Genomic DNA, 26,786 nt, shown 5'->3' with positions numbered 1-26,786 from the left:
TTCCCTGGTAATCAAACTTGATTTGACCCAACTGTGCAGCCTGGGGTTGTTTTTCACAGTTGCCATATTGTTGCACACGCCCTTAGATCATTCATTCAGTAAACTTTAAAAGGGAAAATTTACATGGATGTGTGCAAAAGTAAAAAGCTGTTCACTTCAAACTTATGCACTTTTTAAAGTTAGAGCTCGGGTTTTTAAATTTTTGTATCTATTATTTTTAAGATTTATTTTATTGCAGAGAGAGAGAAAGAGACAATGTGTGAGCCAGGGGCGGGGAGGGGAGGCAAAGGGCAGAGAGTGAATCTCAAGCTGACTCTGAGCTGAGCACAGAGCCCAACCCAGGGCTCAATCCCACAACCCTAAGATCATAACCTGAGCTGAAACCAGGAGTCAGATGCTCAACTGACCAAGCCGCCTAGGTGCTCCAGAGCTCAGTTTTACAAATGTGACCAATCAGCTCTTTGCCTAAGACTTAGCCAGATGTATGCTTTGCAGACATTTGGGAATATCTGTCTTATACAAACAGTGAAAAGAGATGGGTTTGTTCACATCACAGCAATAGTAGAAAGTGGACAAAGACCTTGGTCTCTTGACTCCCGGGTCTGAAAAATGAGTATGGTTTTAGTATAAAATCAATGCTTTAAGAATCATAATATACACCCAAACTTTCCTGAGAGATTTCAACTAGCAAAGACTGGACCTTCACTTATTATTGGACAATATATTCAACAAAATGAACAATGACAGGGCATCTGGGTGGCTCAGTTGGTTCAGCATCTGCCTTCAGCTCAGGTCATGATCCCAGAGTCCTGTGATCAAGTCCCACATTGGGCTCCCTGCTCACTGGGGAGCCTGCTTCTCCCTCTCCCTCTGCTGCTTCCCCTGCTTGTGCGCTCTCTCTCTCTCTCTCCATGTCAAATAAATAAAATCTTTTTTAAAAAATGAATAATGACAGAAGTGGCTCCACCTTGGCTAGGGACTGGACTAGATCATCGCTATCCTTCCTAATCCTAAAATTTTGTTCTATGGAATAGTTGTCTCAGATGAGCTGGTTTCTAGCATAGTTCTGCAGGTTAAAAGGTTTCTCTAGGGGATGTTCTTTGAGGGGGCTCCAGGGAGGTCTTATGAATTCTTCCATGTCATTTCTTTTTCTCCTTACCTTTGGCTTCTCATAACTCGCAGGTTGAGGAGACCCCGGGAGCATCAGCATCCTGGCAGGACTCTGCGTCTGAGCGGCCGCCATACTCTTACATGGCTATGATACAGTTCGCCATCAACAGCACCGAGAGGAAGCGCATGACCTTGAAAGACATCTATACTTGGATCGAGGATCACTTCCCCTATTTTAAGCACATTGCCAAGCCAGGCTGGAAGGTATGTAACAACCCGTAGTGACCAAAGCGAAGGTCACTCTGGCTGGGCAGTTTGTCCTCATAGATGTGCGGCAGTTTCTGTCTGGTGCTCTGAGTAACAGTTAAATGCAAAAAAAAGCTGGAACTGAAAACAGTTGTATCTCAATCCTGCCAAATCAGGGCAAGATGGTCAACAGGAGCTCTACAACCACTTCCTTGGTCCCTCTCTGAGGTCCCTAAGGGTAGAGATCCTGGAGAGACTGTCCAGGGTAGCACTGAGCCTACTTTTGTGCTACGTTGGATGGCAGCTGGAGTGACTAAGTAGCTTTATGAAAAGATCTTAGGGACGCCTGGGTGGCTCAGTGGTTGAGCGTCTGTCTTTGGCTCCAGGCATGATTCTGGGGTTGTGGGATTGAGTTCCACATCGGGCTCCCCAAAGGGAGCCTGCTTCTCCCTCTGCCTGTGTCTCTGCCTCTCTGTGTCTTTCATGAATAAATAAATAAAATATTAAAAAAAAAAAAAAAAGAAAGAAAAGAAAAGGTCTTCGTGGAAAAAAAAAATTGCTGTCCATGAGCTTTGTGACTGAAGATTCACCTCCTCTAATGTCATATGTTGTCTCCAGAAGGCAGGGACTTCATTGTACTTGTGGGAACACAGATCCCTTGGAGTGACTGTGGCGCATGCTACACCGTCAGAGCCACAGTGCTGGTCTTCTGACAGATGGGCAGCTCCAAGCAAGAGTTTTTGGTTTTGCTTCCTCCACGGTAGAACTCTTCACACTCTTACCTCAATGAAATTTCCCTAGCTGCTTAGTTTCCTTACTCATCTATCTTGCTGCTGATTGCTTCACAGCCTTGGTCCTCTTTCCTAGCTACTGACAGCCATCTAGGTCTTTTCTTTATCACCAGCTGCTGGACTGATGGCTTTATGGCCCAGCTTGCAGGGAGAGAGGTGCCAGTTGACAAGATCAGTAGGCAAGATCTTGAGGATGCTGCTGGCTATGGCTGGGGGGAGGCAAGGCTGATATCCACTGGGGAGAGATCAAAGGGGATGACTCTGAAGCTAAAGTAGCTGAGAAGTAGTTGTCTTTCTCTCCGGCAGAACTCCATCCGCCACAACCTTTCTCTTCATGACATGTTTGTTCGAGAGACATCTGCCAATGGCAAGGTCTCCTTCTGGACTATCCACCCCAGTGCCAATCGCTACTTGACATTGGACCAGGTGTTTAAGGTGAGTATCCTGGTTTCATCTAAATAGGGCCAGAATTGGGCATCGTAATCTCTGTCTCAAAAGGAAATGAATCTTCCTTGTGATGATCTTACCTGGCCAGGGCAGAGTTAGAAGCCAGAGACGACCCAGAGACGACCTGCGTAAAACTAGCTGAATTAAATACAATTGACACACACCAAATGGCATACTTCTGTTCTAGGCTAGGCCACAGAGAGGACTGCTCGGATCCAAATAGATGACTTCCCTGGGCAGTGTTTCCCTAGCTGCCTTGTAGATAAGAATTGCCTGTGATGCTTATTAAAATACAGGCCCCTCTGTTGTGGCTTCCGACTTAGTGGGTCTGGGATGGGCCTAGGAATATGTATTTTGAGCAAGCATCTCTGGTGATTCTTACAGAGGAAGTCTAGAGAAGCTTGTTTTCAAAGATCGCTTCTTTAGCCTGGAGACCAGAGATTGAGCCACCAGAACATCTTTGCAGAAGTGATTGTTTTGGGATTTCAGAGTGCCCATAAGGCTGCTGCTAGCTATAAGTGTTCCCCGGGAGGGAAAGTTGTCCCCAGTGGCCCTCAGCGTCAAACAAGAATAGCTGTTTTTCCCGATCCGGTCAGACTGACCACGCTGGTGGTAACTTCATCTCATTTCTCTCCCACAATGCCTGACCGCCACCAGCCACTGGACCCAGGGTCTCCACAATCGCCTGAGCACTTGGAATCAGTAAGATTCTTTTCCTCCTGGCTCGGGGCTTGGCCTTGTTTTCCTTTCACTGCTCAGCATGGCTCTAGTGGACAAGGGAAGGGAGCCTGTGTGCCGTGTGACTACCAGCCCTAAATGCAGAGCACCCTAAGCATCTGGGAGGAAGGAAATTGATGGCCACCACCTCCTCTTCCTCCCCATGCCCCAGCTCATGCCCACTTCTCCTCCCCTGTGATGGGCACGATGAAGGTGCACGGAGCAGAGCAGGGTGTGACAGGAGGACACACCGCGGGCTTAGTGCAAGACGGCAACGGCAGGTGCATGGTGTAGGCCTCGCAGGCGGCAGTTTTCCCTCACTTTTCTACCTGGCTTTTCTTGGCCGCTCGTAGAACTACATGCTTTAGCATCCCCTGGGGGCGGCGAGGACACATGGATGAGGTGGTAGGACTGTCCTGCCATCGTCTATCTGTGCCATCCACCTTTTCCCGCTAACCAGGCTTTGGAGACAGTGTTCACCTGTATTCACCCCAGACCAGCCTTTTCATTCTGGGCTGTCGGTTAGCTCAGTGCACGGCATCGGAAGCAACTGGTGGGTTCTCCTGCCTTCTCCCCCTGCCTTATTAACCCAGATTTCTTTCTCTCCCTATCTGCCACAAGCAGCAGCAGAAACGACCCAATCCTGAGCTCCGCCGGAACGTGACCATCAAAAGCGAACTCCCACTAGGCGCACGTTAGTATGGGAGAGTGGGCATCAGGCTGGTGGTCCTTGCTCTAGGGGCATATTTTAGAGAACCAGACCACGGGAGTCTATGCCCAGCTCAAAGGAGGCTCTGAGCCCAGAGAAGGAGAGCAGAGCTCCTGGGCTTGAGAAGGGGTGTGTCCCTGGACTCCTGCTCTTCATCTCTCCTGTGTCCTCCTAGGGCGGAAGATGAAGCCACTACTGCCACGGGTCAGCTCGTACCTGGTACCCATCCAGTTCCCAGTGAACCAGTCACTGGTGTTGCAGCCCTCGGTAAAAATGCCACTGCCCCTGGCAGCTTCACTCATGAGCTCAGAGCTTGCCCGCCATAGCAAGCGAGTCCGTATTGCCCCCAAGGTGAGTGGCTCCTGCTCTCCTCTGAGGAGAGACACCAGTCAATTAAAAGCATTGGGCCTATTGTTGGCAAGCACTCTGCTCAGTGTTCCTTGAGAAGCTTATGAATCTAGTTGGGTAGACCAGGCATTTTCCTTTATGACAACTAAGGAAAATTCAAGAACATTGTAAGAGCTAAAAAGGACTGTGGATTATAGTGTACGTGGTATCAGAAGCCCATGAATACTTGAGTTTATAAGAATTCAGACAAGGGGGATTATGAGAGGTGGGCTGGGATGGGTAAGGAAGAATTTACAAGGGAAATTGGTTTTAGGAGGACATACATTTGGGCAAGCAAACAGGTGTGTTAACAGCATTCTAATGACCAGTACCATGGGGGCAGGAGATGCCAGTTTATACCCAGTAATGGTAGAGTGGTTGGGTTAGTCTTGCTCAGGGGTTCTCAGTCTCCATACTATTGACATCTAGGGCTGGATAATTATTTGTTGGGGGCGGACAGGTACGGTCCTACCCACTGAGGGATCTTTGGCAGCATCTCTTGTCTCTCCCCACTAGATCCCAGGAGCAACCCCCAGTGTGACAATTTAAATGTGTCCAGGCATTACCAAATGTCCCCTAGGGGGCAAGAGGGTGGGAATATGGCCCTCAGGTTGAGGACCAGTGGTCTAGCTTGAGGAGAATGTGAGGAGGGTAAGTCAAGATCCTATACACTGATGGGCTACCAAGTCTGGGCTTACCTCAGTGCAGAAGGATTTATGAGCAAGAGCCAACTTAGAACAAAGCAGAGAAAAGGGCCCCTTGTGCCTCCTTCATTGAGATAGAAATAGCATAGGCTCTGGAGTTTAAAGAGACTTGGTTTTACTTTGTATTTTTTTAATTTAAAAAATATTTTTAGGGATCCCTGGGTAGCGCAGCGGTTCGGCGCCTGCCTTTGGCCCAGGGCGCGGTCCTGGAGATCCGGGATCAAATCCCACGTCGGGCTCCCGATGCATGGAGCCTGCTTCTCCCTCTGCCTGTGTCTCTGCCTCTCTCTCTCTCTGTGTGTGTGTGACTATCATAAATAAATAAAAATTAAAAAAAATTAAAAAAAAATAATAAAATAAAAAAATAAATAAATAAAAAATATTTTTAAATGTACATAAAATTATATATACTACCATATATAATTTTACCTAAATGTATCCATGTGACTAGCACATACCCTGTTTTTGTTTTAATGCAGTCTTTTTTTTTTTTTTTCTCTTTTCTTCTTGGTGCCTCCCCTCCCCCCACCTTCACTCGCATCCCCATGATGACAATTTAGTATGTTTGTTTTTATGATTTATCCCTGCTCTTTGTGTATGGTACATACACATGTAGCCATAGCCACTTTATACATGCACATACAACACCCAGAATGTTCAAAATGGGATCACATTACACTTTTCTGCCACTGGGAAATTCTTCCAATCACATGGCATCAGCTCTTAAGGGCCACATGATATTCCACCATGTAGCTGTGCCATAAATTTTCCAGCCATTTCCACTTTTATGGGTACATTTTGTTTCTAGATTTTTTTGCCCTATGAACAATACTGCAATAAATATCTTTGCAAGTACCTTTCTTACAAGCGTTTTTATTTTGTGGGATAGGAAACCAGACATGAGGTTGCCCAGTGGAAAGGTGTTTTCCATTTTATTATATCTTGCCAATTAGTGGTTTCCAAAAAAATATACAATAATTTACATCTCTCCCAGCATTATGTGACAAGACCTATATCTTTGCCAGCAATTGGTAATCATAGTCTTTTAAATATTTGCCCATCTGCTATGTATAAATATCACCTTGTTTCATTTGATTTCTCTTTGCTCATCAGTAAGCGTGAGTACCTTCTTGTTACGTTGGGTCACTTGCAATGGTTCACCACGAGATAGTTATTTAGGGGCATGGCCCATCTTTCTATGGGGTTTTGATAATAATACGTGAAAGTTCTTTGTCATTAAAACATTAACGTCTGTCTTTTGTGCTGAAGGTAGTTTTTTACCTCTATTGTTTGTTTCTTTCTTCACGGGTCCCCTAGCCACTGCAAGATTTTAAGTTTTTATATAGTCAACTGTGTCTCTCTTTTCCTTTACAGCTTCTGGGTTTCCAGTCTTGCTTAAGAGAGTCACCCCCACCCTCAGATTGTACATGTAGTCTCCCAGATCCCCTTTCAGGATTCATATGGTTTTAATTTTTCTGTTTGAATCGTTGTGTATGCTATGAAGAGGCATCCAGCTTTTTGTTTGTTTGTTCGTTTGTTTGTTCGTTTGTTTTTTTAAGATTTTATTTATTTATTCATGAGAGACAGAGACATGGGCAGATGGAGAGGCAGGCTTCATTCAGGGAGCCTGATGTGGGACTCGATCCCAGGACCCCGGGATCACGACCTGAGCCGAAGGCAGATGCTCAATGTTGCACTGAGCCACCCAGGTGTTGGCATCCAGGTTTCTGTCTCTCTGTGGGGTACTAATTATAGCAGCGGCATAGTAAATGCTCTCTCTTTTACCCCCAGAACTGAACTACCACCTTCATCGTATATTCTCGTATTTCATAGTTTGTAAGACTTTTAAAAGATAGAAAATGAGGATCCGTACCAGCCTATGGCTTGATTTAGTCACGATCTTGTGTCCCGCCTGGTGGGTGGGGTGAATGTTAAGGCCCAGAGAGCTTCCTCTCACTGCACCCCTGCTTCCCTTTCAGGTGCTACTAGCTGAGGAGGGGGTGGCCCCTCTGCCGGCCACAGGGCCCCTGCAAGAGGACAAACTCCCGCTCGGAGAAGGGCTGTCTCCTCTGCTTCCAGTTCAGTCCATCAAGGAGGAAGAACCCCAGCCTGGGGAGGAGACGCTACACTTGGGGAGGCCCATCAAAGTGGAGAGCCCGCCCTTGGAGGAGTGGCCCTCGCCGTGCCCGTCAATCAAAGAGGAATCCTCTCATTCCTGGGAGGACTCCTCCCACTCTCCCACGCCAAGGCCCAAGAGGTCCTACAGCGGGCTCAAGTCCCCAGCCCGGTGTGTCTCAGAAATGCTTGTGATTAAACGGAGGGAGGGGCGGGAGATGAGCCGGTCTCGAAGGAAACAGCACCTCCTGCCTCCTTGCCTGGATGAGCCGGAGCCCGAGCTGCTCTTCTCCCAGGGCCCCGGGGCTTCCCAGCGAGCCACCGAGCTTACTTTGCCCACAGAGTCCTCTGAGCCTGCCTCCCGGCTTGGCTACTCCCAAGAGGAGGGAGGACCTTTTAAGACGCCCATTAAGGAGACGCTGCCCATCTCTTCCACTCCAAGCAAATCTGTCCTCCCCGCGACCCCCGAATCCTGGAGGCTCACACCCCCAGCCAAAGTAGGGGGGCTAGAGTTCAGCCCAGTACACCACCCCCAGGCTGCCTTCGGCCCCCTGCCTGATGCCCTGGGGCTGACGGATTTTAGCACCACCCCCCTGAAAAGCATTCCCCTCTTTGACTCGCCCAGAGAGCTCCTCAGTTCTGAGCCCTTTGACCTCACCTCTGACCCCTTCAGCACTTCCTCCCCCTCAGATATGGAAGTCCCCAAGCCAGACTCCCCTGGGCCAGAGGCTGCCAGCCTCTCAGCCAACCGCTCTCTGACAGAAGGCCTGGTTCTGGACACGATGAATGACAGCCTCAGCAAGATCCTGCTGGACATCAGCTTTCCTGGCCTGGAGGAGGACCCTCTGGGCCCGGACAGCATCAACTGGGCTCAGTTCATTCCTGAGCTACGGTAGAGGCCTACCTTACCCTTGCTGCCTGAGCTGTCCATGCTTCCAGGATCTCGGGTGGCTGGGCCATCCGAGGACAGCAGGCAGGGACCGTCCGCCCCTCTAGCTCCACTTTGCCTGCTTATGCCAAGACGGACATCATGCCGTGGCCACTACTGAGCCCTCTGCAAGCAGCAAGGTCCTGGTGACCGGTCACTGTGCCACCACTGCTCCCCAAAAGAATCCGGTTCCTCACTCTCCCTGCTAGGAGCTAAGGGTTGGGAATGGCAAAAGCAAGGGTGAAAAGAGATTAGGAACTCCTCGGACTGCTTACACCTGTGCCCAGGAGTCCCCCACTTTTCCTGATCCTTGCAGGGCAGCCCTTGTAAATAGTGTATATTCTCCAAATTATCCTCTAATTATAAATGTAAGCTTATTTCCTTAGATCATTATCTAGAGACTGCCAGAAAGGTGGGTAGGATGACAAGGGGTTTGTTTGCTCCTGTTCCTTGCTTTCAATTCCTAGAGAAGGGAGGACGCGCAGTGTACGGTTTCTTCCAGGCCCAGGGCACCTGCCTTCAGGGCTCTTTACTGTAGACAAGCAGATCTGCTTCCTAGGGTCCTGCTTATTGTCCCCCTCCCTTCCCACCTTCCCATGTTTCCAAGTCAGCTTTCCTGCAAGAAGAAATCCTGACAAAAAAAGGTCTTTTGTCAAGGGTCAAGAGTTGAATTGGGGGTGGGGGAATGGATGCATCTGAAGCAAAGAATGCAGGTGCCCAGATGTGCTCCCCTGAGATGTTTCTCTGATAACGTCCCTAATCATGCCAGAGAGACGAGCCATTTGCCAAGAACTTGGCCCAAGGCTTGAGAAGACTGAAAGGGCCCTGCCCTGCCTAACTTCCTTAGCTCACACCTCAGCTTTGCTAAGAGCCACCTGAGGCCCCAGCTGACCGCATGCATGTGAGCCAGCTCGAGAACACTACCATAACTGTCAATAAAATCCAGGGTGGAAGTGCTCTCTGTGGTGTGTTGGTGTCTGGTCCCTGAGGCATAAGGAGGGGTTGGGGAAGAACATGGGAGATGGAGATGGTGGTGACAGGGAATTGGTAAGGCCTGAAGCCAACACAAAGCACATGAAGGGGAGTGCTCAGGGCATTGGCCTGGGCTGCCTCCCACATCCTATGCAGGCACACATCAGAAACTGGCAGGTTTCCCAGGCTGGTCCTGCATGGCCAGCCTCTTCAGAACCACTGAACCTAATGGTTAACTTGGCCCTTTGGTTCTCCCTATAAGGGAAAGACCTACAGAGGGGTAGGGCCCTGCCCTTCTGGAGAGTAAGGAAAGATGGGCCCAGTTATAGGCACCTCATGATCATGTCCACCCCAACCCAGGGCCTGGAAGCCAGCCTACCCTGCTTTTCTCTTCCTGCCCTCCTAGGCAAGTCCCTCCCCAAAAACCCCTCTGGCTACCATCTACACATAAGTCCTATCCCCTGCCTGTCTCACCTGAAAGGCAGCCAGGCCCCAAAGGATTGATGAGTCCTCCCAGGGAGAGGTAAGGGCCTCCTCCTGCGTCACCATCCAGGAAGCATCACCATAGCAACCCCAACAGCAAACAATGCTGCCAGGGAAAGTCTTCCCTACCAAGCGGCCTCTCCTGACAATCAGGCCCACAGGTGGAATGGCCAGTAGCCCACCAAGACAACCCAGAGGGCGGCGTGTTCCGCCTCATGTCCAAAAACCTTTCTTGCAGGTAGGAGGTGGGGCCCTATCTCCACAGCCTATCTGTTTGCACACTGCTGGGCTAAGGACTGCCCCCCTGGGGTCAGGGGGTCAATAGATGTCTCTCAGTCCTGTGGTACTATGAACACAGAGCTCAGAACAGAGAAAAGGAGATGCCTGGTTATTACATCTCCCAGCCCCACCTCCTGGGGTGGTCACGTGGAAATGACAGCAGAGTGGGCCCAAGAGGCAGGTGAGTTTTTGTAGTCAATAAGGTCCTAAGGTGGAAAGAAGAGCATAGTCTCATGAGTAATACGGACAGATGGCTCAAGTCCCAGCTCTGCCACTCACAGACCTGGCAACCTCGGGTGAGTTCCTGACTCTCACCATGTCTTGCTTTTTGCATCGTTGAGATGAGACCGTAACAATGCTTGCTCCTAGGATTGTGAGGGTTAATTGAGTTGTGGACGTGTTTAGCACAGTTCCAATACCTACCTGGGCCCAGTTATAGGCACGGGCCCAGTTTATTTCACGGGAGGTGGGACAAAGGAAAGGGAAGAAACCAGCCTTCTAGATGTTTCCCCATACTTGGCTTGTGTTTGGACGAGAAGTGAGGGAAACGCACCCATGAGAGAGAAACGAGTAAGAGGACGAGTCCGGGAGAGAAGAACCCCTGGGCTGCATTCTCCGGAGAATGATTTTCCTTCTACGCCTCGCTCGGTAAGGGGCCTTTCCCCTCACAGTTTCCCTGGGCCCCCTGGGCCCTGTTCAGAGCCCCCACCCTGGCAGGAGCCCGAGGCAGCCAGAGTGCAGAGGAGGGACGAAAGTGAAAAGTGAGGAGCTGGGAGACCGGTGAGGAGGAGAGCAGGGTGGGAAATCCGAAAGCACAAGGTGAGAAACCCAGGGGGACCCTCCAGAGCAGACCGGACTTCTGACGGCAGGCCCAGCCCGCAGACGCCGTGGCCAGGCCCGGCCACCAGGGTCCCGACCAGAAGCCGGGGTGTGAGCGGGCCTGCAGCCTGGCCTCTCCGCAGCTGCTCCCGGGACGAAGGCAGGGCGCTCCCCAGGCTCCCTCTGGTCTCTCCCCAGATGGCCCAGGCCAGCGAGCCCCTCCTGACGTCCCAGACGCGGGCCCGGCGCGAGTTCCTCCTCCCTGGTGCGGCCCGGGCGTGGCCTGGCTTCACCCCGCAGGCCTACCGCCGGCTGGCTCTGAGGCTGCCGCCCTGCACCGCGCGCAAGGCCGAGGTGCGCCGCCGGCTGCTCCGCCCCGAGAAGGACGCGGCGCAGCACACCTGGGGCTTCCACACGTGGCTGGACGTGGGCCGCCTGCCCGCCGCCTTCCCCACCAGGCCCGACAGGCCCTACGATAGCAACGTGTGGCGCTGGCTGACCGACCCCGAGGCCCACGGCAGGCCCCCTGCGGAGCCCCCCATCCCTCCTCCCTCCTGGATGGGTCAGAACAGCTTTCTCACCTTCATCTGCTGCACTCCCATCTTCGTGGACGAGAACAGGAAGAACCAGGTGACTGTCAGGGCCGTGCAGGAACTGAGAGAGCTGGAGAAACTCAAGCTGAGGAGTGAAGCCAGGGCCCCTCCGCTCGATGCCAAGGGCAACATCCTGCCCCCAAAGAACTTCAAGAAGTAAGAGAAGCTCCTTCCTCGGTGGGGGGTGGAGCTCACCCAACCTGCTCCTGTTCAGGTGACCCCTCCCTCTCTCTGATCCCCATTTCTCTCGTCTGCCTTGGGACTCTAATCCTCCTGCCTTTGGTCACAGTCATGGGTTCTGAATGTAGCTGGAGGGAAAGTGTAGGTGCAAAGGAAGGACAGCTGGAGGAGGTCACTTAACCATTTAACTAGATTGACCAAGAGGCAACTAGATGCATAACACCGGCTAGGCCCTGGGGGTACAGAAAAAGGTCAGTCGGTTTAGGAAAAGCAGATATCTCCTAGAGGCTTGAGAAGGCAGCTAAGACTGCCAGATGCTAGGTGTCCAAAGTGTGACACAGACAGTGGGTGTCGTAAGACTATCAATTACTGGTGGAAAGAGCTAGAGTTCCGGATTCAATTCCATCACTGATGAAATGGAGCCGGTCAAGACCACGTCTCCCTCAATGGGTGAAGATAAAATGGTTTAATGAATATATGAAAGCACTGAACAAAAAGCAGATGTTATTACAGAACTCCAGAGGGGGAAGGGGCACCTGTGGGCTGGGGCATACCCCCAGGAAGGCTTTGGGCGAAAACCAGGTAAGGCTGGAAGAGTAGGGGGCCCTCAGAAAGGTAAAAAGGTGGAGATGGAGGGGTGACCGGTCTGAGTAGAGACAGGAATGAGGTTAATGGAGAACCCTGGAGTTCTCCCTCCCTGCCCACCGTAGGAACACAGCACAGTCCTCTCTGTGCTGAATGCAGTTACCACAAGGGATGAGGCAGGAAAGGGGGTGGGGAATAAGGATAGACTATCTCAAATTCCAACCCCAAGGGCATTAACAGAAGCATTGAGGAGCTAGAGGGGAAGTAGTGATTTTTTCTCTTTTCCAAAAATGCCAGGAGTCGATGATTTTGAGAGAAGGTTATTCTCTCTGCAATCCTTGCAGTACGGATTGTTGATTGCTAGTACGTGCTAACACTAGGCATACAAAGGTGATAAGACTTAGATCACTCCTCAAAAAAAAAAAAAAAAAAAATTCAGCGAAATGATAGTACCAGATATTCTACTCATTTGAGCTATAATGTTTGGAAACTCCCACTACCCCAGATAGAAACTATTACTAGCAACCACATTTTACAAAAAAGTCCTCTGAATAGGGGAAGTCACTTATCTTGCTCAAGTCATGATGGCCAGTAAGTGGCAAAGCTGGGATGTGAACCCAGACAGCTCAGTTCTGGAGCTGTATTCTCAACCACTAGGCTCCACTTTCCCTCTTGCCTGACTGGGGTATCAGACAAGTTCACAGCTCCTTCTGATGTGATATAGGGTTCTATAAAGACAGCATAAAAGAAACACAATTATGCACGAAAAGAACTTAGTGCAATGCCCAGCGTACAGTGAATGTGTGTGTGAGGGTGGAAGCCACATGGGTTCAGGAGCTGCACAGATCTAGGTAGCAATCTACCCAGCTCAATCACAAACATGACTTTCTCTGAGCCTCACTTTCGCCAAGTATGGATTAGAGATGTACCCGGTACTTTCAGGCTTGTTGGAAGATGAAAGGGCGTGGTGTCTGGCATAGACAGGGGGCTCAGTAAAGTGTGTCATTACTATGGCGTCCCCGTGAGAGAAGGATCCTTGTTTCCCTCTGTTTGTTGCTGGAGGCCTAGTCCCGGGAGCCAGGAATGAAGGAGTCCCAGACAAGGTTTTGCTGTTCACAGAAGGCATGGTACTTGAGCTGAACCTTGAAGGATGTGTAGGAGTTCAACAGGAGGGAATAAGACAGAATGGCGGGAGGGAGAGCCCATCCAGTCCTGCTGTTTCTTTTCAGCAGTTCTGTAAGGGGTTAAAATATAGCTAAATGTTCACTACCTCAGGGGTGCCTGGGTGGCTCAGTCGGTTGAGTGGCCAATTCTCAGTGTCAGATCAGATCATCATCTCAGGGTCCTCGGGCCCGAGCCCTATGTACAGGTCCATGCCGGGCTCCACACTCAGCAGGGCATCTGCTCATGGGTTCCCTCTCTCCCACTCCTTCTACCCCTCCCCCTGCTCATGTTTGCCCTGTCTCTCAAAAATAAATAAATAAATAAATAAATAAATAAATAAATAAATAGGTAAATAGGTAAATAAATAAATAAATAAATCTTTTTAAAAAGTCTCTAGATCAGCGAGAGAGCACATTTTGAGCATGAGAGATCCAGAGAAGTCTTCAGACAGATCTAAGCTTCAAAATGCCCATGGGGGATCCCTGGGTGGCGCAGCGGTTTGGCGCCTGCCTTTGGCCCAGGGCGCGATCCTGGAGACCCGGGATCGAATCCCACATCGGGCTCCCGGTGCATGGAGCCTGCTTCTCCCTCTGCCTGTGTCTCTGCCTCTCTCTCTCTCTGTGACTATCATGAATAAATAAATAAAATCTTTAAAAAAAAAAAATGCCCATGGCGTTGCTGAGAAATGGGACATTTATATACAAACCCAGCCGTTCTCAACTCTGATAGTACATTGCAGTCACCTGGGCCTCTTTAAAAAATGTTGAGGTTTAAGTCCCACCCCTGAGATTCTAACTCAGTTGGCATGAGGGCAGGGCGGGGGGGGGGGGGGGCAGAGATTTTTAAAAAGCTCCCTCCTAGGAGTGATTTCTAATGTGCAGCCAGGCCTGAGAATGTCCGATGTAAACCAAAGACAGCAAACAGGGATATCTGCTGGACGAGCCCCAATACATGTTGAAGCACAAACTTACCACTATTCAACCGTTTTTTGTTTTTTGTTTTTCTTTTTTTAAAGTCAGTCTCTCTCTGTTGAACCTAACACTACAGGCCTGTTGAAGAGGGAGCCATCAGACCAGGTGTCGTACAGCAGCGGGTCAGAGCAGGAAGGGTTCTCGGATGTCATCATGCTCACCAGTGATGGGAAGGGGCACCTGAGCCCTGAGCTGCATTCTCTACTTTCTCCAGCACTGCATTAGTAGAGGACGTGGGACAAAAGGAAAGAATCTGGATAATGATATACAGATAATATGTAAAAAGAATGGGAGATTGACCATCTAAATAACATAATTTCATCATCTGAACACCAAACACACAATACAGGGTGCACGCTATCTGGCATAGACCAATATCCAACACGGAAGAGAGGCAGAAGGGATTCCCTTCAACACAATCATTCGCTAGCTTGTGTTAGATTAATAGAAAAATGCTGGTAAAACATGGCTTTACACCTCAGTCTCAAGATGTACATGACAAATATGCTTTCAGGGTAGGTATAAATGCCTTATCTTCTTATGGCACTGGCATTAATGACAACAGTTGGTCGGTCTTTACCACTCTCAAAATATAATAGGATCCCCCTACTTGGAGCACCTGGGTGTCTCGGTTGGGTAAGCGTCCAACTCTTGTTTTCACTCAAGTCCTGATCTCAGGGTTGTGAGATCAAGCCCCATGTTGGGCTCCTCAATGAGCACAGAGTCTGCTTGGGATTCTCTCCCCCCACCTTTGCCCCTCCCCTCCCTGTGCTCTCTCTCTCTCTCTAAAAATTAAAAAACAAACCAACCAGGATCCCAGTGATGCTTCTTTCTTATTTTGAATGATATTAGTTTGGGACCTTGATTGGTTGGCATTTTGTCATTGTCATAATTTGAGATAATTCTGATTTTTTAAAAAGCCTACAGACTTTTTTAAAAAGTAACCTCTATATGCAACACAAACCTCAAACTCACAACCCTGAGATCAAGAGTCAGATGCTCTACCGACTAAGCCAGCCAGGCACACTGAGTCTACAGAACTTTTAAGTATAGTTTGATATTTAATATCAAGTCTTTTCCAAAAACTTGAGAGGAACATGAAGAGTTACAAATTTGGGGGCTTACCCTTGTAGCACTGTGAAAATGAACTGTAATTAAGCTCTGAAAAAAAGCATATCCTGTTTCCCTCCATACTCCTCCCACCATGCCCGCACCTCTCCTTTGACCTCTCTGTTCTCTGCACACCTCTTCCCCTCAACAGGTACCGGCACATCTCCGCTGGTGGAAGGTTTGAGCCCCAAGGCCTCCAGCTAATGCCCAACCCACTTCCCAATGATTTTGCCAGGGGCTGGCCCTGCCCGAACCCTCTGCCTCATTACCAGGAGAAGGTGCTAAAACTGGCCTTGCTGCCTAGTGCACCCCTGAGCCAGGACCTTGTGAGGAATTACCAAACCCTGATAGAGAACCGGGTTGCCTTGCCCCTCTGTCATCTCTCCGAGGCACCACCTGGCAAAACCTTAACAAGGAAGATGAAGAGAAGACCTGGACAGACCTAAAGAGCCTCCAGCTGGGCAAGGCCAATGCATCTTCAGCAAGAAGCCTTTGGGGATGCTCAAGGACTGGCTTCTGCAGAACAGAGCCTCTCCACTCTCCCTCCAACCTCAAGCCACCTCTGTCTTCCAGGGCTCCTGAAGATGCTACTGACACTCTAAATTTTTATCTGTCTTCCTTGGAGGACTCTCTCATAGCAGGTGGGAAGAATGAGTGGAGGAGAGCAGGCCGGGTGGGGGGGGCAGTTTCTAGGGACAGAATGAGGAGGGGGAGGAATAAGGTGTGTGTGTGTTGGGATGGGGGACAAGACACTGTAAGAAATGTGGCTAGGAAGTTAACTCTACTCCCATAATCCATCTGGAACAGAACTGGGATTGGTCAGGGTACAAGAAGCTTCTTGGACAAAATAACCTCAATTCCACACCTCCCTAGACCATGTGATGTCTGGACAAAGACCAAAAGCAGCTATGCTGGGTTGCAGTTCCCATGTAGGGCTTGGGAGTGGAGGTCAGGACAAGGCTGGCCCTAGAGGATGGAAGAAGTCAGGTCTGAGGAAGGCAGACCAGGTCTCTGTGGAGGGACAGTAGTAGAGCAAAGTAGAGACTGAAGGCAAAGTAGAGACTGAAGCATTATGTTAGGACCTTGGGCCTGTGCTACAGTTAACCCTGGGTGCCTCAGCTCTGGTCATGGAGAGCCAGAGACAAGGGGCCTAGAGTGGAGGCCAGAGAATCCTGTTGGTCAGAGAGGTGCTGCCCCCAGCTGGGGTGGAGACTGGGGTGGGAGGCCCAGTAGGAGGGGTAGCAGGGAGCTGGCTGGAAGGAGAGAAGTTGCATAGTGGGGGCCCACAACACCTCCTCTTACCCCTGTCATACTCCAGGTTAGTGGGCTTCTCCTGGGCTTCTGGTCATTGCCCTCTTGCCCACTTTTCTCAAGGTACCTGGGAATCAAAACCCCATCAGGGTTCTAGCCCTGCTTTCACCATTTTTTTTTAAAGATTTTATTTATTTATTCATGAGAGAGAGAGGCAGAGGGAGAAGCAGGCTCCATGCAGGGAGCCCGATGTGGGACTCGATCCTGGGACTCCAGGATCATGCCCTGGGCCAAAGGCAGGCACTAAACCACTGAGCCACCCAGGGATCCCCTTGCTTTCACCATTAACCAGCTATATGACCTTTGGGAAGGGCATTGTTACCTTCAGTTTCCTCATGGGCACAGTGGGAGCCACTAGGGTACAAATGAGCAGTATAAATAAAATGATATAAGAGAAATATATGCAAAGTGTCTGGCACATTGTAGGCCCTCCGTTAATGATGCTATCAACCAGGAATTATTCATAGGATAAAAACAACGGGTGGGAAATTATTCAGCCAAAAGGAGGCTTGAAGTACTGACACAGGCTACAATGCAGATGAACCTTGAAAATATGATGCTGAGGGGCACCTGGGTGGCTCAGTGGGTTAAGCATCTTGCCTTTGGCTCAGGTCATGATCCCAGGGTCCCAGGATTGAGTCCCACATTGGTGTGTGTGGGGGGGTGTTCCTGCTTGCTCAATGAGGGGTCTGCTTCTCCCTCTTCTTCTGTTCTCCCTCCCCCACATCCTGCTGGTGCTTTCTCTCTCTCTCTCTCTCTCTCCCTCTCTCTCTCTCAAATAAATAAATATATTAAGAAATGACACCCAGGGGCACTTGGGTGGCTCAGTGGTTGAGCATCTGCCTTTAGCTCAGGTCATGATTCCGGGGTCCTGGGATTGGGCTTTCTGCAGGGAGCCTGCTTCTCCCTCTGCCTGTGTCTCTGCCTCTCTCTCTGGGTCTCTCATGAGCAAATAAATAAAATCTTTCTTAAAAATGCCAGAAACAAAAGGCCACATGTGGTATGATTCTATTTCTATGAATGATCTGGAATAGGTGAATCCATAGAGAGGTGAATTCGTGCTGGGGGAGGAGGAAGTGGGAACTGACTGCTCAGTGGGTACAGGGTTTTCTTTTAGGGTGGTAAAAATAGTTTGGCACTAGATAGAAGTGCTGGTTGCCCAACATGAATGAACAAAATGCCACTGAATTGCTTACTTTAAAAATGGCTATTGTTTTTTTTATGTGAACTTCATCTTCATTAAAAATAATTGCAACAAATAGGGTGTGATAGAGACTTTCCAAATTTCCTTCTGGTTCTAGATCTATAGTTCTATTTGGCAGTCCTTCTCCTGAACACTTCTCCCCAGGATGTGTGTGTGGGATGGGTGGGGATGACCAGAGTCAAGGGCTGAAGGAGGATTCCCAAGTACTCCAGGGAATGACAGAGCTCTGGGAATGTGCCCATTCTTCCCACACTGGGTTGCGAATGGTGGTGAAGAGCAGGAGGCCCCTGTACCTAGGATCCTAACAGGTCAGAACCAGGTAGGCCATGGAGACACAAGTGGAACCCTATCAGGGTTTAGATGGCAAACCAAGGCCCATGGGGAAGTGACTTGCTCTGAGCTACAACTTTTGAGGGAAGCAGAGTGAACATCCCTTTCCCAACATACCCAGAACACCTTGTGCTCTGCTGAGTGCCACCAGCCTCTTGGACATTAATTAATCGCAGCCTCAGAGCCACTTCTTGATCAACACCTCCCCCTCTGCCAGGTATTGCTGTCATGAGCTGGGTTGCTGAAGCCAGTTCAGGTTCCCGAGTTACTGGGGCCAGAAAGAATGGTTGGAGCTCAGTGAGTGCCGGGAGCTGTGGGTCTGGGAACCTCTGGGGAAGTGCAGGGCCAACCACACTGTCAACCATGCTCTTTTTTTTTTTTTTTTTAAGATTTTATTTATTCATGAGAGACACACAGAGAGAGGCAGAGACATAGGCAGAGGGAGAAGCAGGCTCCCCTTGGGGAGCCCGATACGGGACTCAGTCTCAGGACCCTGGGATCACACCCTGAGCTGAAGGCAGACATTCAACCACCAAGCCATCCAGTTGGCCCTCAACCATGCTCTTTGGTCTTCAGTCTTCATGTAGCTATGTGCCACACTTGTCCTGTCTCATTGCCAACCCTCAAAAAGCCCCATTGCTGCTCCCTGAGGTGACAAATCAGACATCCTCCACCTCCAGACTCACTTCCCACCTTCCTTAGGACCCTCTGGCCTTTTTGTTTCTACTCAAGGCTGACTCACTCCAAGCCCTTCTTCGTCTTCTTCTCTTCCCCCTCCAAGCCCTCTCCTACGTGTACTGTCCACTGAACCACATACATTTACTTATTTACAATGTAAATAATTGCTTCTTTCTATTTATCATTATAATTAGTGGTTTCTGTGGCTAGTCACATAGTTGCCCATCTCATGGTCACCTCAAGCCAGCACACTCTCTGCAGGTCCCAGGACAGAACATCACCATGCTGCCGAATCATGCCATTGTTCCTATGCCAAGGTAAAGTTTCCATTGTTCCAATCCCAGCACCACTCTCCCAAATGTTCACTGAGCACTCATACCAGGTAACACACACAGTTCCCCGCAAACAGTCGGTGACTTCTTTAGCAGATTACCACTAGGAAATGAAGGTCATGGCCAGGGGTGCCAAGGGCAGGCCCAAAGCTTCGGCAAGGAGAGAGGGGAAAACGGAAGCAGGAAAGAAAGCAGATAAACCCAAGAGAGAGGAGGGGAAGGGCTGAAGCCAGAAGAAAGGTAAAACAGGAGTCTCTGAAGCAACGAAGTCTGGAATGTACAGAGGCACCAGGGAGCTTTGTCATTCCTCTGGGGGAGTTTGCAGAATCCAGATTTGGGCACAGAGCCCAGCAGGTGAGAGGAATTGGCAAGTATGTCCTGAGGGTGCAAGAGAAAGGGGAATGAGTAGAACGGGGTCTGGAGTGGGTGCCTAAGGCTTAGTTGGATTCTGCTACTGGTGAAATTCGAGTGGGGCACTCAACGGGCTGTTCTAGTGTCTCACCACCTGAGTAGATGGCATAATAATGGCATGTTTCCTCCTGTACTGAGAGTCCTGATGAACCATTCATTCAACAACTTTGTGTAAGAAGAGAGAGGATAAAAGACCCACTCTTAGAAAGACTAGGATCTGATGGGAAGGTGGACAAGTAATTTAAAATAGTGTGAGAAATTGTATCATAGATAACCAATCCAGTTGTACTCTGGGAGCAGAGGGGAGGGGCATCTGAGAGGGTGCATGTGCGTGTCTATGTGCATGTACAGTTCCCAAATAACAGCAAACATTTACTCAGCACTCATTAGGCAATGTTTTGAGAACTTTCCAAGAATCACCCCATTTAATCCTCAAAATACTATGAGATAGGTCCCATTACAATCTCCATTTTATTTTATTTTATTTTATTTTTTTACAATCTCCATTTTAAAGATGAGTAAACTGAGCCATAGAGAGTGCTTAACAAGTTTGCTACTCTGCCTCTCGTTTAAACTTCAGAAAGATTCTACAAATTACGTGTCATTTCAGTTTTACAGGAGAGAAAGTAATACTAAGAGCTTGAGCACTTCACTCAGAGTCACCCAATTAGTTAAAGACTGGGTCAGAATACTTGACCAAGCTTGTCTGCGTTCAGTGTACCATGTTCGGTCTGTTTTCATCAATAGAGATGAACACTTGAATTTTCTGTTTTTTGGTTTTGCCATCCACAAAATAGGAGAAAATCACCCAAGTGTCAAATATAAAAGGTGGTCATACCCTGGTAGTTTTTGGGGTGGAGGAAGAGTGATCAATTTCAAAACTGGCACAGACTTCCTGTGACCCTTGCCGGACAAGAGAATTCTGGAAAACAGCTTTATTCCTATCCTCAGCAGATCTGACAGGGCCAGAGGAGAAAGCCTGAAATAGAACTGGCTGCCCTTAACCTTTCATGGGCTCAAGGGAGCTGTTTGTCTAGCTCTGAATAACCCATTCTATGAAGAATATTCTGGGAATTTCCTTATGTGGCAGAGTAATGTCTGGGTGATTTCACTGTGCCAAATGAGCTCTCCTCTCCACCCCTACCATCAGAGATAAGGATCAGCACTACTGAGCCTTGAAGAAAAAAGGTTTAAAAAAAGAGGTATAAAGGCATTTATTTATTTTTTTAAATACAGATCACCTTTTTTCTAAGACTATTTATTTTTTATTTATGATAGTCACAGAGAGAGAGAGAGAGGCAGAGACACAGGCAGAGGGAGAAGCAGGCTCCCTGCACCGGGAGCCCGACATGGGATTCGATCCCGGGTCTCCAGGATCACGCCCTGGGCCAAAGGCAGGCGCCAAACCACTGCACCACCCAGGGATCCCATATAAAGATATTTAAAGACAGGAAAGTTTATCCCAAGGAAGGGTAGATCTGCCCCTCTCCCTCCCCGAACTGAAGGAACCAGTTCATCTCCATCTCCACTGAGGCTTGGACAAGAAGGCAGGGATTTTGAATAATGGCTATAGAGATTTGGGTTAGATACAAAGAACTTCCTGAAACAGCAGAGCGTTGCTGGCATAGATTATATCAGGTTCAAGGAAACGAGCCTTGAATGTATTCAAACCAGTACCATCCAGTAGAAATATAATAGACACATATATGTGATATGTGACTTTAAATTTGTTAGTTGCCATATTAAAAAAAAGTAGGACGTTGGGGCACCTGGGTGGCTCGTTGGTTGAGCTTCTGACTCTTGGTTTTGGCTCAGGTTGTGATCTTGGGGTCATGAGACTGAGCCCCGCATGGGGCTCTAAGCTCGGTGCAAAGTCCACTCAAGACTCCTCTCCCCTGCGTCTCCCCCTCCCCCACCCCACACTCACACTCTCTCCCTCTCCTCAAATAAATAAAATCTTGAAAAAAAAAGTAATAAATTAAAAAGTAAAAAGAACCCGGTGAGGGATCCCTGGGTGGCGCAGCGGTTTGGCGCCTGCCTTTGGCCCAGGGCGCGATCCTGGAGACCCGGGATCGAATCCCACGTCGGGCTCCCGGTGCATGGAGCCTGCTTCTCCCTCTGCCTGTGTCTCTGCCTCTCTCTCTCTCTCTGTGACTATAATAAATAAATTTAAAAAAAAAATTAAAAAAAAAAAAAGAACCCGGTGAAGTTCATTTTTATAACATATTTTATTGAATACAATAGATCCAAAATATTATCAACATAAAATAATGTAAACTATGGAAAAATAATTGAGGTATTCCACATTGTTTCTTGTATTGTGTTCAATACATCTGGTGTATATTTACATGTACAGCAAAGCTCTCTTTAGACTAGCCACACCTCAAGTGCTCCATAACCACATACATGTAGCTGGTGACTGCTGTCTTGACCAGCACAAATCTAGACTTACTAATGATTGTCTGATACCAGATGGCAAATATAAGATGTGGCCTGGTTTTCTCTAAAGGCAGAAAGTTCTCTGGAAGACCCAGACCCTTGAGGGTGAAAACCTTATGCTTGGAGCCCCTCTCAGCCTCCCTTGTCCCTAGAAATACAAAGACCCATCACCCTCTGAATGTTCTAGAACTCACAGGCAGTGTTCTGTGTATTCTTTCAGTGGAGGGAATCCCGACTCACATCTGTGGGACTCAGGGTTTGGCGGCTTGTTAACCAGGTGGGAAAAGCCAGGAGAAAGGGTTCCATCTTGGGTAGATGAGATAGCTTGATTCTCTCCATGGCAGGAGACAATGTTCCTTATCCCAGCCAGTGTTCCTGGTGTGTGAGTGACTGGTCACCGGAGAAGCCAGGCTGGACAGCGGGGAGGGAGAGGGGCAGATCTACCCTGTCCTGGGTGTGTGTAGGGACAAGCACTGCCCCAGCCCAGCCTATCTTACCTGCAAGCATCCCGAGTTCTCTGTCTGTGACCCTCTTCCTCCAGCAATGAGCACAGCCTCTCCCTCACCTTCTCATCTCTGCCCGACATCATCTACCCACACCCCGACGCCCATGGCTCTGTCTCCTCTCATCCTGCTCTATTTGTCTTCAGCACTTACCACTACTTGACAACATAAATGTGGCTGTTTATTGTCTGCCTTCTTCATTAGAATGTGGACTCCATGAGAGCGGGGTCTGCATCTGGTCCACCACTGTGTGTGCCCAGAGCCTACCTCAGTGTCTGACATATAGTCGGTACTCAATAGTTTTTGACTGAACAAAAGGAAAACTTGCTATAATTCAGAGAACTGATGCAGCGAGAGAGCCAAATCCCAAGCTCCCTTTTTTTTTCTCACAAAATTCCTGATTTGGGGTCCATTTGCTTCAACATCTATGTGAACCACAAGGTGAAATAAATGAGAGAAATTACAGACATTTCCCAAGTGGCTTGGAAAGGAAAATCTGCTAGATTGCTTCTATTCCTAAGAATAGAAGACTGGTTTAATCTTCCTCAGTAGTGCTCCTGAAAGTTTTCTCCACCTGTCTCATCATTAGCATTCAATGTAGTTATTCCTTGTTAATGAATTGGTTTGTTGAGTTCTATAAATTTCAGGTTAAAAAATGACTTGGTGGAGGGGGTACCTGGCTGGCTTATCAGAACAGCATGCGACTTGCAATCGTGAGTTCAGCCCCACACTGGGTGCAGAGGTTACTAAAAATAAATAAACCTAAAAAAAAAAAAAAAAAAAAAAAAAAAGACCAGGGGAGGGAAGTGAGGTAAGTTATTGGCAAAGACACAGACCACCCAGCTGAGGATACAAACTGGCCTCAGAACATTCCCTGGCACTTCTCCATCTTTTTTTTTTTTTTTTTTTTTTTTTTTTTTTTTTAGAGTTAGACAAGCCTATTTTTTTTAAGTATAGTTAACATATCATATTAGTTCCAAGTGTACTGCATGGTGATTTGATGATTATATACATTACGCAGTGCTCATCATGGTAAGTGTAGTCACCATCAATCACTCTATGAAGCTATTACAATATTAATGATTATATTCCCTAGGCTGTAATTTTCACCCTCATGACTTTTTGTTTTAAAGCTAGAAGTTGGGATCCCTGGATGGCTCAGCAGTTTAGTGCCTGCCTTCAGCGCAGGGCATGATCCCGGAGTCCCATATCGGGCTCCCTGCATGGAGCCTGCTTCTCCCTCTGCCTGTGTTTCTGCCTCTCTCTGTGTCTCTCATGAATAAATAAAATCTTTAAAAAAAATAAAGCTAGAAGTTTGTACCTCTTAATTCCCTCTGTTTTGCCTATATCCCCACCCTCCCCTCTGGCAACCATCAATTTATTCTGTCCTTAAGGGTCTGTTTTTACTTTTTGTTTATTCATTTGTTTTGTTTTTTTAGATTCTGCATATAAATGAAATCACGTGACATTTGCCTTTCTCTCTTTATTTCACTGAGCATAATACCTAGGTCCATCCTTGTTGCTGAAAATGGCAAGATTTCATTCTTGTTTTTGGCTGAGTAGTATTCCACTGTGTGTGTTTGTGTACATTACATCATCTTTTTTATTCATTTATGGATGGACACTTGGGTTGCTTCCATATCTTGGCTATTGTAAATTATGCTGCAATATACGTAAGGGTGTATATATCTTTTGGGATTAGAGTTTTCATTTTCTGTGGGTAATTACCCAGAAGCAAGATTTTATACCACATCTTCTTTATCCATATATATATTGATGGACATTTAGGTTACTTCTGTATCTTGACTATTATAAATAATACTGCAATAAACATAGAGGTGCATATATATTATTGAAGTAGTGTTTTTGTTTTCATTTTTTAAAAGATTTATTCATGGAGGCACAGAGAGACAGAGACACAGGCAGAGGGAGGAAGGAGCCTGATGTGGGGCTCCATCCTGGGACCCCGGGATCATGACCCAAGCCAAAGGCAGATCCTCAAACACTGAGCAACCCAGGCACCCCAGTGTTTCCATTTTCTTTGGATAAATACCTAAGAGTAGAAGTACTGGATTATATGATAACTCTATTTTTAGTTTTTTGAGGAACCTCCATACTGTTTTTCAGTGGCTGCACCAGTTTGCATTCTTACCAACAATGCAAGAGGGATCCCCTTTCTCTACATCCTTGCCAGCACCTGTTGTTTTTCGTCTTTTTTGATAATGACTATTCTGACTGGTGTGAGATGATATCTCATTGTGATTTTGATTTCCCTGATGATGAATGATGTTGAGCATCTTTTCAAGTGTCTATTGACCATGAATGCCTTGTATGTCTTCTTTGGAAAAAATATCTATTCAGGTTCTCTACCCAAATTGGATTATTTGGGAGGGATTTTTGGTATTGAGTTGTATGAGTTCTTTATATATTCTCAATATTAGTCCCTTACCAGATACATCACTTGAAAATAATCTTCTCCCACTCAATAAGCTGCCTTTTTGTTTTACTGCTGGTTTCCTTCACTGTGCAGAAGCGTTTCATTTTGGTGTAGTCACAATTGTTTATTTTTGCTTTTGTTGCCACTACCTTTAGAGTCAGATCCACAAAAGTGTTGCTAAGGCTGATGTCCATGAGTTTACTGCCTGTTTTCTTTTAGTATTTTTATGCTTTCAGGTCAATGTATATGCTTTCATATACATTAATATGTTTAATCCATTTTATTTTTGTGTATGGTGAAATAAAGTGGTCCAGTTTCATTCTTTTGTATATTCCTGTCCAGTTTTCCCAACACCATTTTTTGAAGAGACATTTTCCCCATTGTATATTCTTGTTTCTTTTTTCATAGATTGACTGTATAAGCATGGGTTTCTTTCTGGGCTCTCTCTATTCTGTTCCATTGATTTATGTGTCTGTTTTTGTGCCAGTGCCATACTGTTTTGGTTACAATAGCTTGTAATATAACTTTAAATCTGGAAGATGATACCTCCAGCTGTTTTTCTTTTTCAAGTTTGCTTTGGCTATTCCGGGTCTTCTGTGGTTCCATACAAATTTTAGATGTTCTAGTTCTGTGAAAAATACTGATATTTTGATATGGATTGCACTGGGTGAGTACATTGCATTGGGTCCATCATCTTATCAAAGGAAGTTGGTTAGCTCTGAGAAAGAAGAACTCAGAGTTTTGTATTACCAGAACATCCCCATTCTCCCTGCAATTTGGGGGAAAAACAAATTTACAAAGGAAGAAAATAAAGATCACAAAAAGGCAAAAGAGAGTTTCCTTACCCCTGAGTCCCACTCCAAGATGGTAAGATAGACAGTGAATAGAAAGCATTGGTTTGGGTCACAGAACACAAGGACCAACGACTTTTTTTTGCACAGCTACATTTCAGAGAATGGCATTTCCTGAGTACTAGTGCTTCCCAGTTCCAAGCAACAAAGGCCTTGTCAGAGCAACTGAAAATGAGGTGATGCTGCCCCAACCTCACCCCACCCAAACTGCAAATTCTGAAGTCTCTATTCTACACCACAGGTATGTTTATTCTTCCCTGGGGTTCAGTCTGCAGACTGAACCTCACCTAAGAGTTCGGACACAGCCCTTCCATGTTGTCAGCCTGGCCCGAGGCGACTTTGCTAAGTGCTCTGGAATCATCTCATTCTTTCTTTTTTTTTTCTTTTTTTTTAAATCTTTTTTTTTTTTAATTTTTATTTATTTATGATAGGCACACAGTGAGAGAGAGAGAGGCAGAGACACAGGCAGAGGGAGAAGCAGACTCCCTGCACCGGGAGCCCGACGTGGGATTCGATCCCGGATCTCCAGGATCACGCCCTGGGCCAAAGGCAGACGCTAAACCGCTGCGCCACCCAGGGATCCCTGTCTCATTCTTGTTCATTGATAGTATTACTTTCAAAAAAATGAATTAATCAAGGCCTCTTGAAGATGTTGAAGAATTTTCAAACCTAAGGAGTGAATTGCCAAAAATAAAGTTGGAAGAGATACCTTTCAATACTGGGCCCATCCAGCATTGTAGTATGTAGGCCACTCGCTGATCTATCAGTGTATACAGTTGGTCCTAGTGAAGCAAACAGGAACCAATACAACATGTCAGTGGATCCTCCTTGACTTCTATCCCAGGCAAATGTGTGGTGATAATGGATGTCAAGGCATGGGAGGGAGCTGGAATAATTCCACTGAAACTGAGTGTAAATGAAACCAGGATGTGAGTAGGCCAGAACCTGATCAATAAAATCACACTACAGTTTGGTTTTCA

The 26,786-nt window shown here is 47.5% G+C and overlaps 3 protein-coding genes across 17 annotated transcripts in view; 2 read left to right on the top strand and 1 right to left on the bottom strand.

Annotated features, from left to right (window-relative positions):
• FOXM1 (forkhead box M1) overlaps nucleotides 1-9,112 on the top strand; it is a 13,116-nt gene extending 4,004 nt beyond the window's left edge. For 3 of the 8 annotated variants that reach the window (XM_038576437.1, XM_038576434.1, XM_038576432.1), the window contains exons 4-9: nucleotides 1,183-1,374; nucleotides 2,454-2,582; nucleotides 3,252-3,296; nucleotides 3,933-4,005; nucleotides 4,196-4,371; nucleotides 7,091-9,112. In XM_038576437.1, the coding sequence (XP_038432365.1) occupies nucleotides 1,183-1,374; nucleotides 2,454-2,582; nucleotides 3,252-3,296; nucleotides 3,933-4,005; nucleotides 4,196-4,371; nucleotides 7,091-8,122 (1,647 nt within the window). In that variant the 3' untranslated portion in view covers nucleotides 8,123-9,112. The remainder of the gene's footprint in view (nucleotides 1-1,182; nucleotides 1,375-2,453; nucleotides 2,583-3,251; nucleotides 3,297-3,932; nucleotides 4,006-4,195; nucleotides 4,372-7,090) is intronic. The other 5 variants (XM_038576438.1, XM_038576433.1, XM_038576439.1 and 2 more) reach the window with 3 other exon arrangements.
• Nucleotides 1-9,725, bottom strand: part of RHNO1 (RAD9-HUS1-RAD1 interacting nuclear orphan 1) — a 20,573-nt gene extending 10,848 nt beyond the window's left edge. Inside the window, exon 1 of the mRNA XM_038576462.1 lies at nucleotides 9,601-9,725. The gene's annotated coding sequence lies outside the window, so the exon portion shown is untranslated. The remainder of the gene's footprint in view (nucleotides 1-9,600) is intronic.
• On the top strand, nucleotides 9,710-26,786 carry TEX52 (testis expressed 52). 8 transcript variants are annotated; one of them, XM_038576453.1, is made up of 6 exons: nucleotides 9,710-9,847; nucleotides 10,428-10,536; nucleotides 10,906-11,456; nucleotides 15,462-15,951; nucleotides 25,897-26,047; nucleotides 26,238-26,786. In XM_038576453.1, exons 1-4 carry the CDS (start codon nucleotides 9,825-9,827, stop codon nucleotides 15,754-15,756), a joined length of 978 nt encoding a protein of 325 aa, XP_038432381.1. In that variant the 5' UTR covers nucleotides 9,710-9,824; the 3' UTR covers nucleotides 15,757-15,951; nucleotides 25,897-26,047; nucleotides 26,238-26,786. The 8 variants fall into 8 exon arrangements, 7 of the variants coding, with proteins under 7 accessions (XP_038432381.1, XP_038432380.1, XP_038432385.1 ...); XM_038576451.1 differs by having other exon boundaries at nucleotides 9,742-10,069; XM_038576454.1 differs by having other exon boundaries at nucleotides 9,743-10,184.

Source organism: Canis lupus, chromosome 27, assembly GCF_011100685.1.
Source record: "Canis lupus familiaris isolate Mischka breed German Shepherd chromosome 27, alternate assembly UU_Cfam_GSD_1.0, whole genome shotgun sequence".
NCBI lineage: Eukaryota > Metazoa > Chordata > Mammalia > Carnivora > Canidae > Canis > Canis lupus.
Note: the sequence above shows the minus strand (reverse complement) of the source record. Positions and strands in the feature narration are given on the sequence as shown.

Excerpts from the sequence above, each read along its gene's own strand:
- TEX52 (XM_038576451.1), top strand. The coding sequence starts at position 9,990 with ATGCCTGGTTATTACATCTCCCAGCCCCACCTCCTGGGGTGGTCACGT. Across the intron at positions 10,070-10,427 it reads AGAGTGGGCCCAAGAGGCAG|TGAGGGAAACGCACCCATGA; the intron begins GTGAGTTTTTGT and ends TTGGACGAGAAG. Across the intron at positions 10,537-10,905 it reads TTCCTTCTACGCCTCGCTCG|ATGGCCCAGGCCAGCGAGCC; the intron begins GTAAGGGGCCTT and ends GTCTCTCCCCAG.